Source organism: Oxyura jamaicensis, chromosome 6 (assembly GCF_011077185.1).
Source record: "Oxyura jamaicensis isolate SHBP4307 breed ruddy duck chromosome 6, BPBGC_Ojam_1.0, whole genome shotgun sequence".
In the NCBI taxonomy this organism is placed as follows: domain Eukaryota; kingdom Metazoa; phylum Chordata; class Aves; order Anseriformes; family Anatidae; genus Oxyura; species Oxyura jamaicensis.
This window is the reverse complement of record NC_048898.1, coordinates 26,443,423-26,457,927: the sequence shown is the minus strand read 5'-3', so window position 1 is coordinate 26,457,927 and position 14,505 is coordinate 26,443,423. Positions and strand designations below refer to the sequence as shown.

General features: G+C 41.5%; 2 protein-coding genes across 7 annotated transcripts in view; one reads left to right on the top strand and one right to left on the bottom strand.

Moving 5' to 3' along the window:
• The window catches only part of VTI1A (vesicle transport through interaction with t-SNAREs 1A), a 276,546-nt gene extending 275,301 nt beyond the window's left edge, over nt 1-1,245 (bottom strand). For 2 of the 6 annotated variants that reach the window (XM_035330467.1, XM_035330469.1), the window contains exon 1: nt 1,050-1,245. In XM_035330467.1, the coding sequence (XP_035186358.1) occupies nt 1,050-1,143 (94 nt within the window). In that variant the 5' untranslated portion in view covers nt 1,144-1,245. The remainder of the gene's footprint in view (nt 1-1,049) is intronic. The other 4 variants (XM_035330470.1, XM_035330471.1, XM_035330465.1 and 1 more) reach the window with 4 other exon arrangements.
• Nucleotides 1,246-2,171: 926 nt separating this feature from the next.
• ZDHHC6 (zinc finger DHHC-type palmitoyltransferase 6) lies at nt 2,172-12,984 on the top strand. The gene is made up of 10 exons (XM_035330464.1): nt 2,172-2,516; nt 3,728-3,819; nt 5,967-6,126; nt 7,228-7,389; nt 8,024-8,077; nt 9,526-9,693; nt 9,984-10,025; nt 10,425-10,570; nt 10,657-10,700; nt 12,411-12,984. Exons 1-10 carry the CDS (start codon nt 2,268-2,270, stop codon nt 12,512-12,514), a joined length of 1,221 nt encoding a protein of 406 aa, XP_035186355.1. The 5' UTR covers nt 2,172-2,267; the 3' UTR covers nt 12,515-12,984.
• The last annotated feature ends 1,521 nt before the right edge of the window (nt 12,985-14,505 follow it).

Sequence of the window (14,505 nt, the reverse complement as noted above, 5' to 3'; positions counted from 1 at the left end):
AGAAGACTTTCTAACTTCCTAACATTAGAATTAGACATAACTTCCCATAATCAAAAAGACTTTTACTGAAAATCCCCATTTATTCATTTCAGGTGTACTTTGGACCTCTGACTTAACAATGCACTGAGATTACACGTTTTAGTTAACCACCTACCTCAAATCCTCTTTAGTCACTACTTCCTCACTTCATGATGCACTTCTCACCCTAAAAGTAAGAAGTTATTATTTGGTCCTGGATATATGACTTTTTTCCCTTCAGTCATACAGACAGGTGTACCATTACTGCGTGGTGCAATCATTACTTTGTTTGCCTCTTTCTAAGATAACCACTTCCACCAGTTAAACATCCCAAAGCTTTGCGAAACCTGCATAGGAATCAGAGGCAGAAGTCCTTAGTAGCCTGGACACAGAAGAATAAGGTGAGTTGCACGAGAAACCCCATTTCAGCTTTTCTTTGCCTCATTCTGGGAGCACCCCATCAGAGCACTGATTCACACGTGTTAGAAGGTTCAGCTGCCTGGTTACACAGATGGTCGTGTTCAGCTTTCCGCCCTTGGCAGACTGTACTGCCTGTACCACAGGGATACATCACGAACCAGCCCACGAATGCTGCAGGCTAGTGACCAACACGTTAAATAAACGAACACTGATTTCCTTGAATCTGCTGCTCCACGTGAGTCACCGCAACTACCCAACTCCGGTATTACCTACGCCACGAGAAAAAGGCTCGGTTTTCCTGATTTACCGTGTGGCAGGCTGCTAACAGCGAGCGCTCAGCACCAAGCAGGTGCAGCGACCACCCCAGCCCTCCTCCTGTGCGGGCCCACCTCCTGCCCCCCCAGCCAGAAGCACAGGACCGCAGCCCCCTCCGGCAGGCCGGCAGAGCCCTGCCAGGGACCTGCAGCGAGTTCCGCGAGGCAGCCGGCGGGAGGCTGCTCCGCTCCCCGTGATGGGAGCCGAAGCCCCCGCTCCGCCCTGCCCTGTCCTGCCCGCTGCCCGGCCGACGCCGCCGGGCTCCTCGCCGAGCCCCCTCTCCCCGCCGCGCTCACCTCCGAGCAGCTTGGGCACCTTGCCGATGCGGCCCGTGATGTCGGCCGTCAGCACGGCGAAGTCCTGCTCGTAGCTCTCGAAGTCGGAGGACATGGCGGCGGCGGGGGGGCGCCGCTCCTCGCACGGCCGCTTCCGCGTTCTGCTCCCCGCAAAACGCCTCCCCGCCGCCCGCGCGGCGCTTCGCACAGGGTTCCGCCGCAATTCTCCTCCTGCTCCCCACCCCACATGGGGGCTTTCTGCAGTGTCACCCAGCCCCTCGCGGCCTCTTTGCCTCGCAGTGAGCCGTCAGGGCTCCAGCTGCAGCCCCAACGCTCGGGAGGTGGCGGTCGGCCCGTCCGCTGCAACCCCGCTTGTTGAAAACCCTATGCAGCGCTGCAGGCTTGGGGCTGAGCGGCTGGAAAGCTGTGCGGAGGAAAGGATCTGGGGGTGCTGGCTGATGCTCACCTGAACACGAGCCGGCAGTGTGCCCAGGTGGCCCAGAAGGCCAACGGCATCCTGGTTGTGTCAGGAATAGTGCAGCCAGCAGTGCCAGGGAGGTGATGGTTCCCCTGTGCTCTGCTCTGGTGAGGCCGCACCTCGAGTGCTGTGTTCAGCTTTGGGCCCCTCACTACAGGAAAGACATCGAGGCCCTGGAGTGTGCCCAGAGAAGGGCTACGGGGCTGGTGAAGGGTCTGGAGCGCAAGTCCTGTGAGGAGCGGCTGAGGGAACTGGGGGTGTTTGGCCTGGGGAAGAGGAGGCTCAGGGGAGACCTCGTTGCTCTCTGCAACTGCCTGAAAGGAAGGTGTGGGGAGCTGGGGGTCGGCCTCTTCTCACAGATGGGACTAGAGGGACGGGTTGCCCAGGGAGGTGGTGGTGTCACCGTCCCTTGGGGTGTTCAAGGAGAGGTTGGACCTGGTGCTTAGGGACATGGTTTAGTGGGTGACATTGGCAGTGTAGGGCTGGTTGGACCAGATGATCTTGGAGGGCTTTTCCAACCCTAATGGTTCCATGATTCTGTGATTCCAGCCCACCCCACCACCCGGGCCAAGGGCCGGGACTCCGTTTCCCAGAGGGCCCCGATAGCGGCGGACTGCCAGGCTCCTGAGGCCGTGCGGGGCGGAGCCGCGGCCCGGCGCTTCCCTTTCCTTTCCCTCCCCTCCATCTCCCTCAGCGGCCGCCGGGGCCATGGGCGGCGGGGCGGCGGCGGCGGTGGCGGCGGGCGGGCGGCGGTAGCGGCCATGGGCGGCCCGGGGGGGCTGCGGCAGGCGCGGCGGCTGTGCCACTGGGGGCCGCTGGTGGCCCTGGCCGTGGTGGCCGTGTGCTCCGCCACCGCCATGGCGGACGCCGCGCTGTGGTACTGGCCCCTGGACACCGCCGGGGGAAGCGTCAACTTCGTCGTGCTCCTCAACTGGACCGTCATGATCCTCTACAACTACTTCAGCGCCATGTTCGTCGGCCCCGGGTACGTCCCGCTGGGGTGGACGCCGGTAAGAGCTGCCTCGCTGCGGGGCTGGGGACGGGGGGCAAGGAGGGGAAGGGCAGGGAGGGGAAAAGGAAGGGAGGGATGAGGGGGAGAGGGCTGGGGAAGCCCCATGTCGCGCCTTTGTCGCGACTTGTCGCAGGAGCTGGAGCTTCAGGGTTCTCTGCACACTCATGCAGGCGTTGGGGTGGTGCAGACTTCACACAGAAATACGGACTTCATTCAGTAAATGTAACGTGAGCCAGCAAATTACGTGGTTAGCTAATGTTCAACACGGGCTTATGATCACAGAATGGCCTGGGTCAGAAGGGACCTCACAGGGCACCCAGTGCCAGCCCCACCAGACCAGGCTGCCGAAAGCCCCATCCAGTCTGGCCTTGAGCACCTCCAGGGATGGGGCAGCCACAGCTTCTCTGAGCGGCCTGTGCCAGTGCCTCACCACCCTGTTTGTACAAGGTGGAAATCCTCATTTCCTTTCCTTCGGTAACCTCTCTGAATAGCAGTAGTCAAGGACCAGCATGATGCAGGCTCAGTATCTCAAGGCAGCTGGCCAAAGCTTGTGCTCCAGTTACACCAACATTAAGAGTAATCACGCTTCTACTCAAGAGCTAGATCTCAATACCAAAGAGTGAGAAGAGTATGCAAAGGTAGTCCCAGCGGGATGACTGTGTATTACGCTTTGTGGTGGCAGGGCTTTGCCCAGCATTACTACTTGCTCTCTACAAGTTTCTCTGTCTCTAGCTATCATACACAAGCGTGTCTGTAAGACAAGGAGACAAGAGCATGATGAGAGCCAGCTCAACATTAACGTTCAGTAGCACTGTTTCTAGTAGCTTGCCTACACTGGCTCATAGTTTAAAAAAAGAGACAAGGCATACAAACATTTTTTATAGTTTTTTTTAGTGATACAGGCCCCATGCTCTTTTATACTCTCAGTTCACTCTGAAACCCCACTTGCAGAGTTGCTAATCCTGCGAGAAGAATTGTTTATTTGTTTTAGCTAGCAGCACTCAACAGTGAGAGATGGTTGTGTTGATAGCGAGGAGATTTTTTTTCTTCTTTTTCCCCCCTCCCACCACCTACCATTAAATAGGGTTGGGTTATGGAACACACCCTGTCAGAAGAAAGCAAGGATGCATTAGGCTGTGCAAGTGCCAAGATGTGCATTGCCAGTAGAATTATATATTCTGTCTAATATGCCCATTCTTCTGTTTAAAGGAAAATTCTCAGGATTGTATGTATCTCCAATACTGTAAAGTATGTCAGTCTTACAAGGCACCACGTTCACACCACTGTCGAAAATGTAACAGGTATTGTCTCTTTAAAATTGCTTTATGTTTGTACTGAAAGCAACTCTTGTGCTAGTGATGAGCTATTAATATCATTCATTCTTTCAAGTCTTATATATTTTTAAAAGATTTCCCGATGAACACTGTTGGCAAGTATTTCCGCTTGTATGACTTCTGTGTGTTCTTACAGTGTTCTAGTTAAAGAAAGATAAAGAAGTATATCTGCCTTTAACATTTTCTTCTTTGTTAAAAATCCGTTTCTCTTAAGAATTTGACAGTATTAGCAGAATATTTCAGTACTGTTTCAGGGAGGTGAGCCTGTGTAAATACCTAAAAATCTTTTAGTCCTTTTTAAGTTCTGAGCCCAAGCATCCTCCTGTTCAGGCACTAGAAAAGCCTGTTCTATTATCTTACCTGTTAAAATGTTGATCTGAGTGGAAATTTTGGTCTGTTCTTTACCTTTTGATGAAGTTGTTTTCTTTCGGGGGAGTCTTCTTGTTAAGTCAAGTCATAAGCCTTTGTGGTTAACTTAAAATATTTCTGCCTTTTTAATGCGTTAATCTTCCAACAGGTCTGTTTAGAGCTACTGGTTGTATGTTTTTATTATAAATAGCTGCACTGAAATTTAGTGCAGCTTGAAAAATAAGCAAGACATTTGCACTGTTTGCAGATGCCTTTAACCTTTACTGGGCAGGTCCTCCCTGAAGGACTAACTAGAGATCATGGTAAAAGGGTATGGTAACATGCACATTCATTTGTTATTTCTATAAATACAAGTTACCCAATCACTGTTCTTTCAGGAAGTAGAGACTGAAACCACAGACCAGGGCTGTCATTTAGCTGCATCATCCCAGGTTTTAAAATTAGTCTTTCTCTGAGTGACAGTCCGTATGCTGAGGAGTTGTTTAGAAATAGCAGCAGATTCTGATGATTGTCTCTGCAAAAGCAAGTTATTTTAGTAATTTATCGTTAGTGAAATAAAACAAGAAACTGAATCACGTATCAGCAAAATAATCTGAGACTATTTTAAGAAGTTCGTGCCCCCTCAGCTCTGGCCAAAATAACTCACTCTGCATGTATTTCTAGACTGTTGAGGTGATTTATGTTAAATACCTCATTGCACTGCAAAGTCTTCTATGTGCTGGCAAGTTTGAATGGATTCAATTCCTGTGACCCTCATGAATGGAGTGAGATTTCTAGCCAAGACCCAGGAACTTCTTCAGTAACACTTGTACTGATGATTGTGACTGCATATTCAAAAACTTGTACAGTGAGAGCTGAGCATACGCTAACAAAGTGTTAACTTTTTCAAAGGGAGAAACTGAACTCCCTGGTGGGAGTGGACTATCTTAAAAGATAAACAATATTGGTAGTTCCAAAACAATTAACTTTTAATTTCAGAGGAACTGGATATTTTTTAAGCCAACCCTTTGTATATCACTTACCTTTGGTCTGCAGTTTTAATTAAAAATTGCAATTAGCGAGTTTTATACCTGCTCAGTTAAATCTAGGCAATTTGCTATGTGGACAAATCTTTTATCGTTTCTGTTTTTTCATCTGTAAGCTGAAGCAAAATAACAGGCTTAATATTGGATACAAGGGTGTCTCCAGGGTGTTTACGCTGATAAATAGATTTAGGAAAGGACTTAGAGTGGTGTGAGGTCAATACAAAGCAATTAATGAAATTTTCAGAGGATCTTCTACCAAAACCAGGAGATGTTTAATGAGAAATCACACTTCTTTAAGCAAGAAGTCCACATGGGATTTGATGTTGATTTTATTTTCTTGTGTGCTTATTTAAAAAAAAATGGCAATAATGTTAGTGGTTAATTATGATGTTCACGGTTCTTAAAATTCCCATGCCTGTTGATTCTGAATTATGGTGTTTATTAACACCTAGAAAGTTTGAATAAGGTGGAGGGCAGATGATCAGGAAGAGTAGGACCTGCACGTAGTTGTTGTTTTGTTTTCTTTCATTCTACAACATGAAATATTATTTTGAATAACAACAACAAAGGACGCTACTGTGTTGATCTGTCAGAAATTGAAGGGTTTAAATTAATTAATGAAGATTGTAGAAAGATAGCTGTCCTTTTCTTTAAGCTTTCTAAAAAAAAAAACAAAACTCATTTGTGTCCTTTATATTAATCAGAATTTATTATTCACAGATGTGTCATGAAGATGGATCACCATTGTCCTTGGATCAACAACTGTTGTGGATACCAGAATCATGCATCTTTTACGCTGTTTCTCTTCTTAGCACCACTGGGATGTATTCACGCTTCTTTCATATTCATAATGACTATGTACACTCAGCTTTACAACAGAGTAAGAAAACATAGTTAAGTGCTGAAAATATTATTTAAGTTGGATGGCTAATTTGTTCCTGGGAGTATGGGACAGTTGGGTTTCCTGAAAAGATGTATGTGGAATTCCTTGCTATTGTTTCATCATGTACGTACTTTTCAAACTGCAGAGAGCACCACAATGTTCATTAATTGTTGAAGGAATCAGAAAAATACTTTTTTTTTTTTAAGTTGCTTGTCATAATCACAGGGAGTTTCCTAGAGCTTTGTATTCACTGAAGACTGATACTGAGTAGCACTCTTTATATACATACAAGATGCATTTTGGCTGGCACAGAAAGTATCTGCTATTTATTTCCAACACACAAGTTAGATGTTATTTATTTTCTTTTTGCTTGCTGCTTTTTTTAGAACTGTATCACTTTCTTCCAGGAAAAACTAACCTACTTTGATTTTGGAACCGCAAACAATTTATGTTGAATTTATTTTAAAATGAGAAAACCAAAGTCACAATGAACAAAGCTTGTTCTGGAATACATCCCTCATTCCAGATCCATGGTTAAGATTCTGAGCTTTGATTTCAGCTTTTGCAATTGCAATGAAAAGCTGAAAACATCAGAGGAGCATAACAGGTGAAGGTTGTATGCTCTGGTTGCATGGCAGTAATGTTGAGAACTAATGCTTGCAAAAGCTTTCGGAGGAAACCTGTAGCATTTCCATTCAAAATGGGTACTGTGCTACACACACATTTTACCCAAAACTGTTGAATGTGTTTTGTTAGTGTTCCAGAATATAGGTTTAGCTACAGATTTTAGGTCAGGCTAGTGATGTTTGGAAGGTAGTGATTTTGATTTTAGCTTTCCATTTAGCAAAGGCCTACACATAGCAAAGAATGTATATATGAAGAGGAAAAATTGGAACAGGAAAAATTTTTTGAATGTGTAATATAAAACATATGCTATATATAATTATATATGTATTTATTTTGTAACTACTCTGCTTGCATTATAAACCCGTTAGAATTTGAGGATGTACATTCAGGTCCAAGTTTCTTACAGGTAACTAGTTTTGTTTCAGCAGTTGGTGTGTTGTAGAACTGAACGATGCTGTTTTCCTTTTGCAGATATCTTTTGGGTGGAGTTCTGTAAAGATTGACATGAGTGCAGCCAAAAGAGATCCTCGAACCATTATTCCTTTTGGACTGTCCGCCTTTGCTGCATCTTTATTTGCCTTAGGACTGGCATTAGGAACAACTATTGCCGTTGGTATGCTGTTTATTATCCAGGTAAGCTTATGGGGTCTGTTACAAGGAAATTAAGTGCTGTGAGTTTTTCCTGTCTTGTTGCTGATGTCAGGGCAGAAACAGAATTGAATTGAGATAGGAGCACTTGTTTAGAGCTAATGTAGCCGCATGACTTCTCAAGGTTTTTAAGTTGCTATTTCCTCCCACCTCCTCTGTTGTTACCACACTTTTTAAATTTTCTTTTCTCTGTCTTTTCTCTTGCCCACTGCATGGGAGAACTTATAAGTGAAAATTTAATGAAAAAAAAAGTGCTTAAAGCACTTCCGTTCTGGAAAAGGAAAAATACTTGGTATTTTGGGGAGTTATGTCCCTATCTGTGAAAACAGGAATAGCCATGCCTGATAAATTATTTCAAATGTCTGAAGTCTTTGGAGGGAAAGAAAAATATGCATAAACAGAAATATGTTATCCCTCTAAGTGTATAATTGTAGACGATAGCACTAACATGCATCTATGCTGACTCTTAAATTTGACTATTTTACATGTTTCAGTTGAGCATGTAAGAGTTGCTTTCTTTCAAGTAAATTTAGTTAGTTAAATGAAGTTTTCTTTGCCTAGCTGATTTATCTCTGCAGAAACCAGTGCTATTTTCATCTAATGCTTTTATCTATTTTAGATGAAAGTCATTCTGACAAATAAAACTTCAATCGAGTCCTGGATTGAAGAAAAGGTAAGCTTCTATTACACTATTCTTGTTCTGTATTGCTACAAAATTGTCTATTTCGTGTTTCACCCGTCTGGATTTAAACCAATGGTGTTATTTCAATTCAGCACTCAGTTAACACCTACAACCAGCTTTTCCCTTGTTGTCTCTGAAATTCACCGAAGTAAAGGAGAAAGCCTTTAACTACATAGTATTTTTTGTTTTGTTTTGTTTTCTTTTTCATGAGAAATCCAGAGAGGCCCTAAAACCTACTTGCAGGAGTCTTTGCATACCTATTTGGGATATCAGCAGATTTCATCTGAAACCTAAGTTGTCTTTGCTTCTAGTTATGCCTGTCTATGTCTTTAACTGTCCAGTTTCCTTACCCATTCTAGATAGTCTGTCTTCTCTTGGGATGTTCCTCACTTATTAGTTCTCAAATTAATCTTAGGAGTATTTTCCTTCATTTTGAAAAAGTCCTAGAAAACATCAAGATACTTACTCCCATCTCTTTAAATTTCTTGTCAATTTGTGTATCTTCAGAGGTTTTCCAAAGGTTTTCAAAAGTAACAGAAGCTAAGTTTAGTGGAAGCAAAAGCTGACTTAATGTTTAGAAAATAGTTCAGTGCCACCGGGATATTTTGTGTAATGCCACAAACATTTCATTACTATCTTTTTGTCTTGTTGTGCGCCAAATTTAACAGGAAGATCTTGAACCCCTACGAGTACCTAGATATTGTAATGCCTTTTCTTTGCACTGAATGTAGCTTAACTGGATCATCGTCCTGTTAGACCTTTGAGTATTAGCACAACTCTTACAGCTACCTAATTAAATGTGGAATAATCTGTTGTAATTTTTATTGTCAAATGTATACTACTAATATGTCCCTTTGAAGACTGAACACAGACAGTAATACACGTTTAATAAACGTTGCTGCACCAGAGAACAAATTTTTCTTTGACTGTTCCACTAGATGTCACTGTTACTGAAAGAATGAAATGGTCACAAATGCAGAAAGTGGGATATTTAAAGCATGCCTGTATATGCATTTCTTTCAGGCGGAATAAACGCTAACAGTACTGAATTACGTTTGTGATCATTAAACAAAGAATCCTGAGTTGTGGAAGTCTTTGTATGTAACTGAGCAATAGTGAATAATGAGTCTTTAAAAAAGGCATAAAGTAAAATTAAGGCATGGAGTGGATTAATCAGTGGTATAGCCAACTGACTTAGTTTTTGAAGAGTAAATGGGGAAAACAAACAAAATCAGATACACTTCTAAATGCCATGATAGTTGCATTTAATGACAAGTAGTTTTAAAAGCCTGGGTTAGTATGGCAGGAGTTTATTGCTCTTTCCCTCAACCTGTAGGGTTCACAGACCCATACAGGGCATATGGCCTGGCCTTCCTAATATTTGCTGCTCAGCTGTAATTTGTAGGATATTTTTTATTTACTGTATTTATTATTTCTAGGCCAAAGACAGAATCCAGTACTACCAAACGGGTGAGACCTTTATTTTTCCTTATGACACGGGAAGTAAATGGAAGAACTTCAAGCAAGTGTTTACATGGTCTGGGATTCCTGAGGGAGATGGCCTGGACTGGCCCGTAAGAGACGGCTGTCATCAGTACAGTTTGACGGTAACTGATCTTCGGTGTTATCTCAAGTTAATCCTCCCTACTATCCAGTTGTCTGCTTTCCTCTGCAGTAATGTACCAGACTTTTAAATAACTAAAATAGACTACAAAATGGGAATTCTGTCAAGTCTTCTGCCATTTTTGGTAGACTAAGAAGTTACACTTCTGTGAGTGTTTTTGAATGCTAAATATATTTCTCTGACTTCAGTGGTTTCAGTACCTAACTTCACTGTGCTGAATACACAAGTTGTCTTAAACTAAACACTGCCTAAATTTCTATTTGTAATTTATAGATAGAGCAACTGAAACAGAAAGCAGACAAGCGAGTAAGAAGTGTAAGTATCTGGGGTGTTTGTGATCTGAAATGTCACTTTGAAATTTCCATATTAAATAAATGTAACTAATTACTGATGCTGTTCCTTTTTGTGATTTTATACCTGGCAATTAAATAAAGACTTTGTGTTTCCACATAAACTGTACTGCAACTTCTGCTTAATTAAACTTTAAATTTAGCTTTATTGGCATTTGCTCCCTAGTTTCCCGATAAGAAATGTGATAATAAAGACAACTCTGTGCTTCATTGTTAAGCAGCTAATTTAGAATTTAGTCTCTTTGACAGCCAGTTGTAATTCTCAAATCTAATGGGATTCATGAAATGATTTTTGGTATGAGACTGTAAGCAGGGCCATAACTCCTTGCAATAATATATTGCCATGTTTTGTTCAAATTTGTAGGTGCGGTATCGAGCAATAGAAGACTACAGTGGTGTCTGCTGCCCTGTGACTAAAGGTGTTAAAACATTCTTCACGACACCATGTACTGAAGAACCTAGAATTGCACTGAGTAAAGGGGATCTGATTTTAGCCACAAGAGGCTTAAAGTTAGTGGCTCCACAACTTTGTTTGGTTAAAAGAAATATTGAGATGAGTTCTGGCATCTAATTACCTGTTACACTTTCTTCCCCAGACACTGGATGTATGGTGAGAAGATTCTTGACTCAGCTGCTGATGGTATGAAACAGTTATTTTCACTTACGTTGTTTAAAAGTTGCAAATCAGTTGTATAGCTGTCTAACTGCTGTTAGAAATGTGGATGTCGTTACGTGTTCACTTCTCAAGGTGTAGAATGACTTACTTTACTGATGTTAGTTTCTCTACTCTTTAAAACCACATCCACAGGTTTTACTATTTATATCTGGTAGGTCTGTCAGTTTTGATAAATGATAAACATTAAGTGAATTTGTCAGACTGAAATAACATTCATGTAGTGGGTTTTGAAGGTTGAGTAGCAAAGGGAATATGTCTTCATATTCAGAGAAATACTGAGATTTGAGTATTGGTTATTCTTAAACACATTCAGACTTCCTACCTCAATACCCTAATCTATACTCAATATGTGAGTATAAAGGTTAGGCTTACTCTTTGTCTTAAAAATGAGATGTTAGATTTAGGATCAATTCTAGGGACTTCAACAAGTATTACATAATTAGAAAACACAGCTATCAAAGACAGTTAAAAACTCCTGGTAATCTATAGAGAGACAGTATTGTAGCCACCTGCACTGAAATTTTCACATTTCTCCTGCTGAGGTCTAAGCTAAAACATTACCTGACAGATTTTCCATTGATGGTGCATTGCATTTTGTTGTCTCTTAAAAACAATTGTGAATTAATTGCATGAACATTTATTGTTGACATAAGAGAGGCAGCCAACAGTGACTACTTAGAAAGCATCCTTGCTTTTCATGGGAAGTTGGAGACCTCAATGAGCTAGAAGTGCTTTCAAACACCAAACCTAAACAAGTCAATGAATTGAGTATGGTAATGGCTTGTATTGTGGTGTTCATTTTGAAGATTAGGAGATGATATCTGTGCTAAATAGACTGTCATGGTTTTTTTGAACGTTGTATTCAAAGTGAGGTCTGACTGAGGACTAACACATTTTGGAGAACTGGACTTCAAAAATAGGATGAAATTTGTTAGGAATGTATGTATAGCAAAATTCTATAAATGGGAATACCTAGCTGTACTAAAACAAGATAGAAAAAAAAATGATTAAGTAGCAGTTCTTCTGATGGGGAAAAAGTAGGCAATCATAATCTTACGATGAGTCAACATTTGCAAAAAAGAAAGCGTCTAGCTTGACAAATGTATGAAGTAATCCTTCCATCCCACTCAATATTGTCAGAGGCTTGTCTGAAATACTGACAGAAGTAAAACTGTTTACTGTATCTCCAGAAAGAGTATGATCAGCTGAAGAGGGTTGAGAGGAACACAATGAGAATAATCGCAGTACTGAAAATAGACCTAAATGGAAAAGCTGAAAGAATTCTCAGCTGGAGAAGAAAAGTAAAAAGCCAATGAATGTGCAAATAGCCATTGTTGTAGAGAAGATTGTTAGCTGCTTCCTGTGTTCCTGGTGCATAGAAGAGAGTTGTGAACTTGGATTGTAGAGAGAAAGATTCCCATTAGGTACTAGGAAAAACTTTCTAATAGTAAGGAGAGTTGAGCACTGGGAAATACTGGAGATCTCTGAAAACAGGTTAGGCAGTGGGAGAGAATCTATGCATCCCCAGGCAAATACATTAACAATGACTCAGTTGTTCTGCCTTGGAGAAGAAAATACATTAGGTAACCTCTTGATGTCTCTTCCAGTCCTGTGTTTTTCCTAAATAGTGGATCACATTCTGTTCCAAGTTAATGTAACTTTTCGTATCTTAAGGTGGAATAAGAGAACGAGGCTGGTTCCCTAGGAAATGTGTGGAAAAATGCCAATATGACTCAGAAACGGATCAACCAGTGGATGGAGAGAAGAAAAACAGATAGCCTTCTCATTTTTTTTTAATAAAAAATGGAATTTTTACTTCAGACCACGATCCTTTACTTGAATTTTTCTGTATATTACTTATGCAATGAATATGTTAGGACAAGATTTTCTTTTCTTCACGGCTGAAAGTGTTGGATATGCCTGTGCCATGTTTCACATTCTTTTAAAATGCTAAATGAGGAAGCCATTCAGTGGATTGCCTTCAAGATGCATCTCTTTTCATTCCAAGTCAGGTTTCTTTTCTTTTTGCCATTTGAATTGCATTCTGAGGAATCATCTTTTAGTTTTTTTTTCCACAAGTGCATCTGTTGTGATGCGTGATGCGTATCTCTTGTATTTTACTTTCTTTGAAACTGCCCCTGAAAAATACAGAATAAACCTCTGATTCAAATTCAAGATAAGATTTGTTACCTGTGACTTTTAATGATGTGAATTGTCCACCTCAAATAAATAATACATTCATATTCAATTGTGGATTTAATTGTTCTTAGAGCTACAAGGACTTACAGGCACGGAAATGTAAACTGATTGAGAAGTACAGATTTCACCTGTGTTTTTTCTAGGTTAGAAAGACTTCAGCTCTTACTATATAAATATTTTGTGTTTTTAATGGCAAAACATTATAGCCAGTTAATCTCTTATACTTCTGATATATGAGCATTTATCCAAGGGACTGGAGTTGTTGATCCTTCTTAGATTGGAAAGAAACACTACCTTCTAGAGTGAAAACCTTTGTAAGTGTAGTCACTGCTAAGTGATTAATATCTTACCTAAAGCATTTTGTATTGAGCATCTAGTGTGGATTATTAGAAAGAAGACCTTAAAGCAAAGTAACTTGTACCAGCTAAAAACTTCCTAAGTGTACCCTAAGTTGTGCAGGTGGTTTTGTTCTCTGGTAGACTAGTTCTGTATCACAAGGTGAGAGTTTTTGCAAATGATTGTTCTAAACTAATACCTTGTTTATTTCCACCGGCATGAGTTGTCTCAGGCAGATAAGCATGTCTTAGACAATATTAAGTGTATACAGAAATAACCACATAACAGACAAACCAGCATTGCAACTATATGCTGCTGTGCAGAATCTTCACCTCCAGCACCAGCGACTTTTTATTACTTCAGCCTGCTGTACATTACTGCTGATGGTGAGCCAAAGTCTTAGGCTATGTTTCTGAGCCGTGATAATGTGAAGCTAGCATTCAGTTTCAGTAGTTTGAAAGCAGGCTGCTTTCACCTCTTAAAGTCAATGCACTTTTATTTTCTAGAAACAGGCTGCTTTAGAAGTATAGGAAGATATCATACTTCTACTTTGCCTGCTAGCAAGAGCTGAAAGGCCATAACTCAGCAGAATATAACAAAAGGGTTAATTCTGCGCTATTTTGTAATGTGATTAGAAGTGAATATGAAGGCCTCCGAACTGTATGGTGTAAAGTCTTAGTCTTGACTGGAGTGTTTTTGGTTTGGTGTTTGTTGGGTCTAGAGCCAAAGAAAGATGACAAAATAAGCTTGTCTTCCATCTGAGGAGCTGTCAGTGTTGACTATGCACTGATTAAATAGCTGCTATCTATATTGACAGGCAGGAATTAACAATGATTTGAACAAATCAGCACTGCTGACCACTGTTGAGTGTTAGCTATTTGGAGAAGGGGTGGGGGGGCAGGAGTGGAATTTATGTGTACTGGTCTGCTTATAGGGACTGAATGTCTTTTTGTGTTTGAAGAACATCTTCAACTGGATTTCAGCTTTTACCTGAGCAGAATTTTGCACACCAAGATCACCCCATACTGCACCACAAAATGCCCAGGAGCTTTGCTTCAGAAGCACACTCAGAGTCTGAAATGAACTCTAAAGTATATGTGATTTTTTTTTTTTTTTTTAATGCTTTCAACTTCTTTCCTCATGGCTATAGCTTCAGTCCTACCTTGTCCCTTTTGTAGCACAGATAACTGTTGTTTCTACTTACCATTCTAGCACCTTCACTCAGCCAGTGCTT

Excerpts from the sequence above, each read along its gene's own strand:
- ZDHHC6 (XM_035330464.1), top strand. The coding sequence starts at position 2,268 with ATGGGCGGCCCGGGGGGGCTGCGGCAGGCGCGGCGGCTGTGCCACTGG. Across the intron at positions 7,390-8,023 it reads GTATGCTGTTTATTATCCAG|ATGAAAGTCATTCTGACAAA; the intron begins GTAAGCTTATGG and ends TATCTATTTTAG. Across the intron at positions 10,571-10,656 it reads TTAGCCACAAGAGGCTTAAA|ACACTGGATGTATGGTGAGA; the intron begins GTTAGTGGCTCC and ends TTTCTTCCCCAG.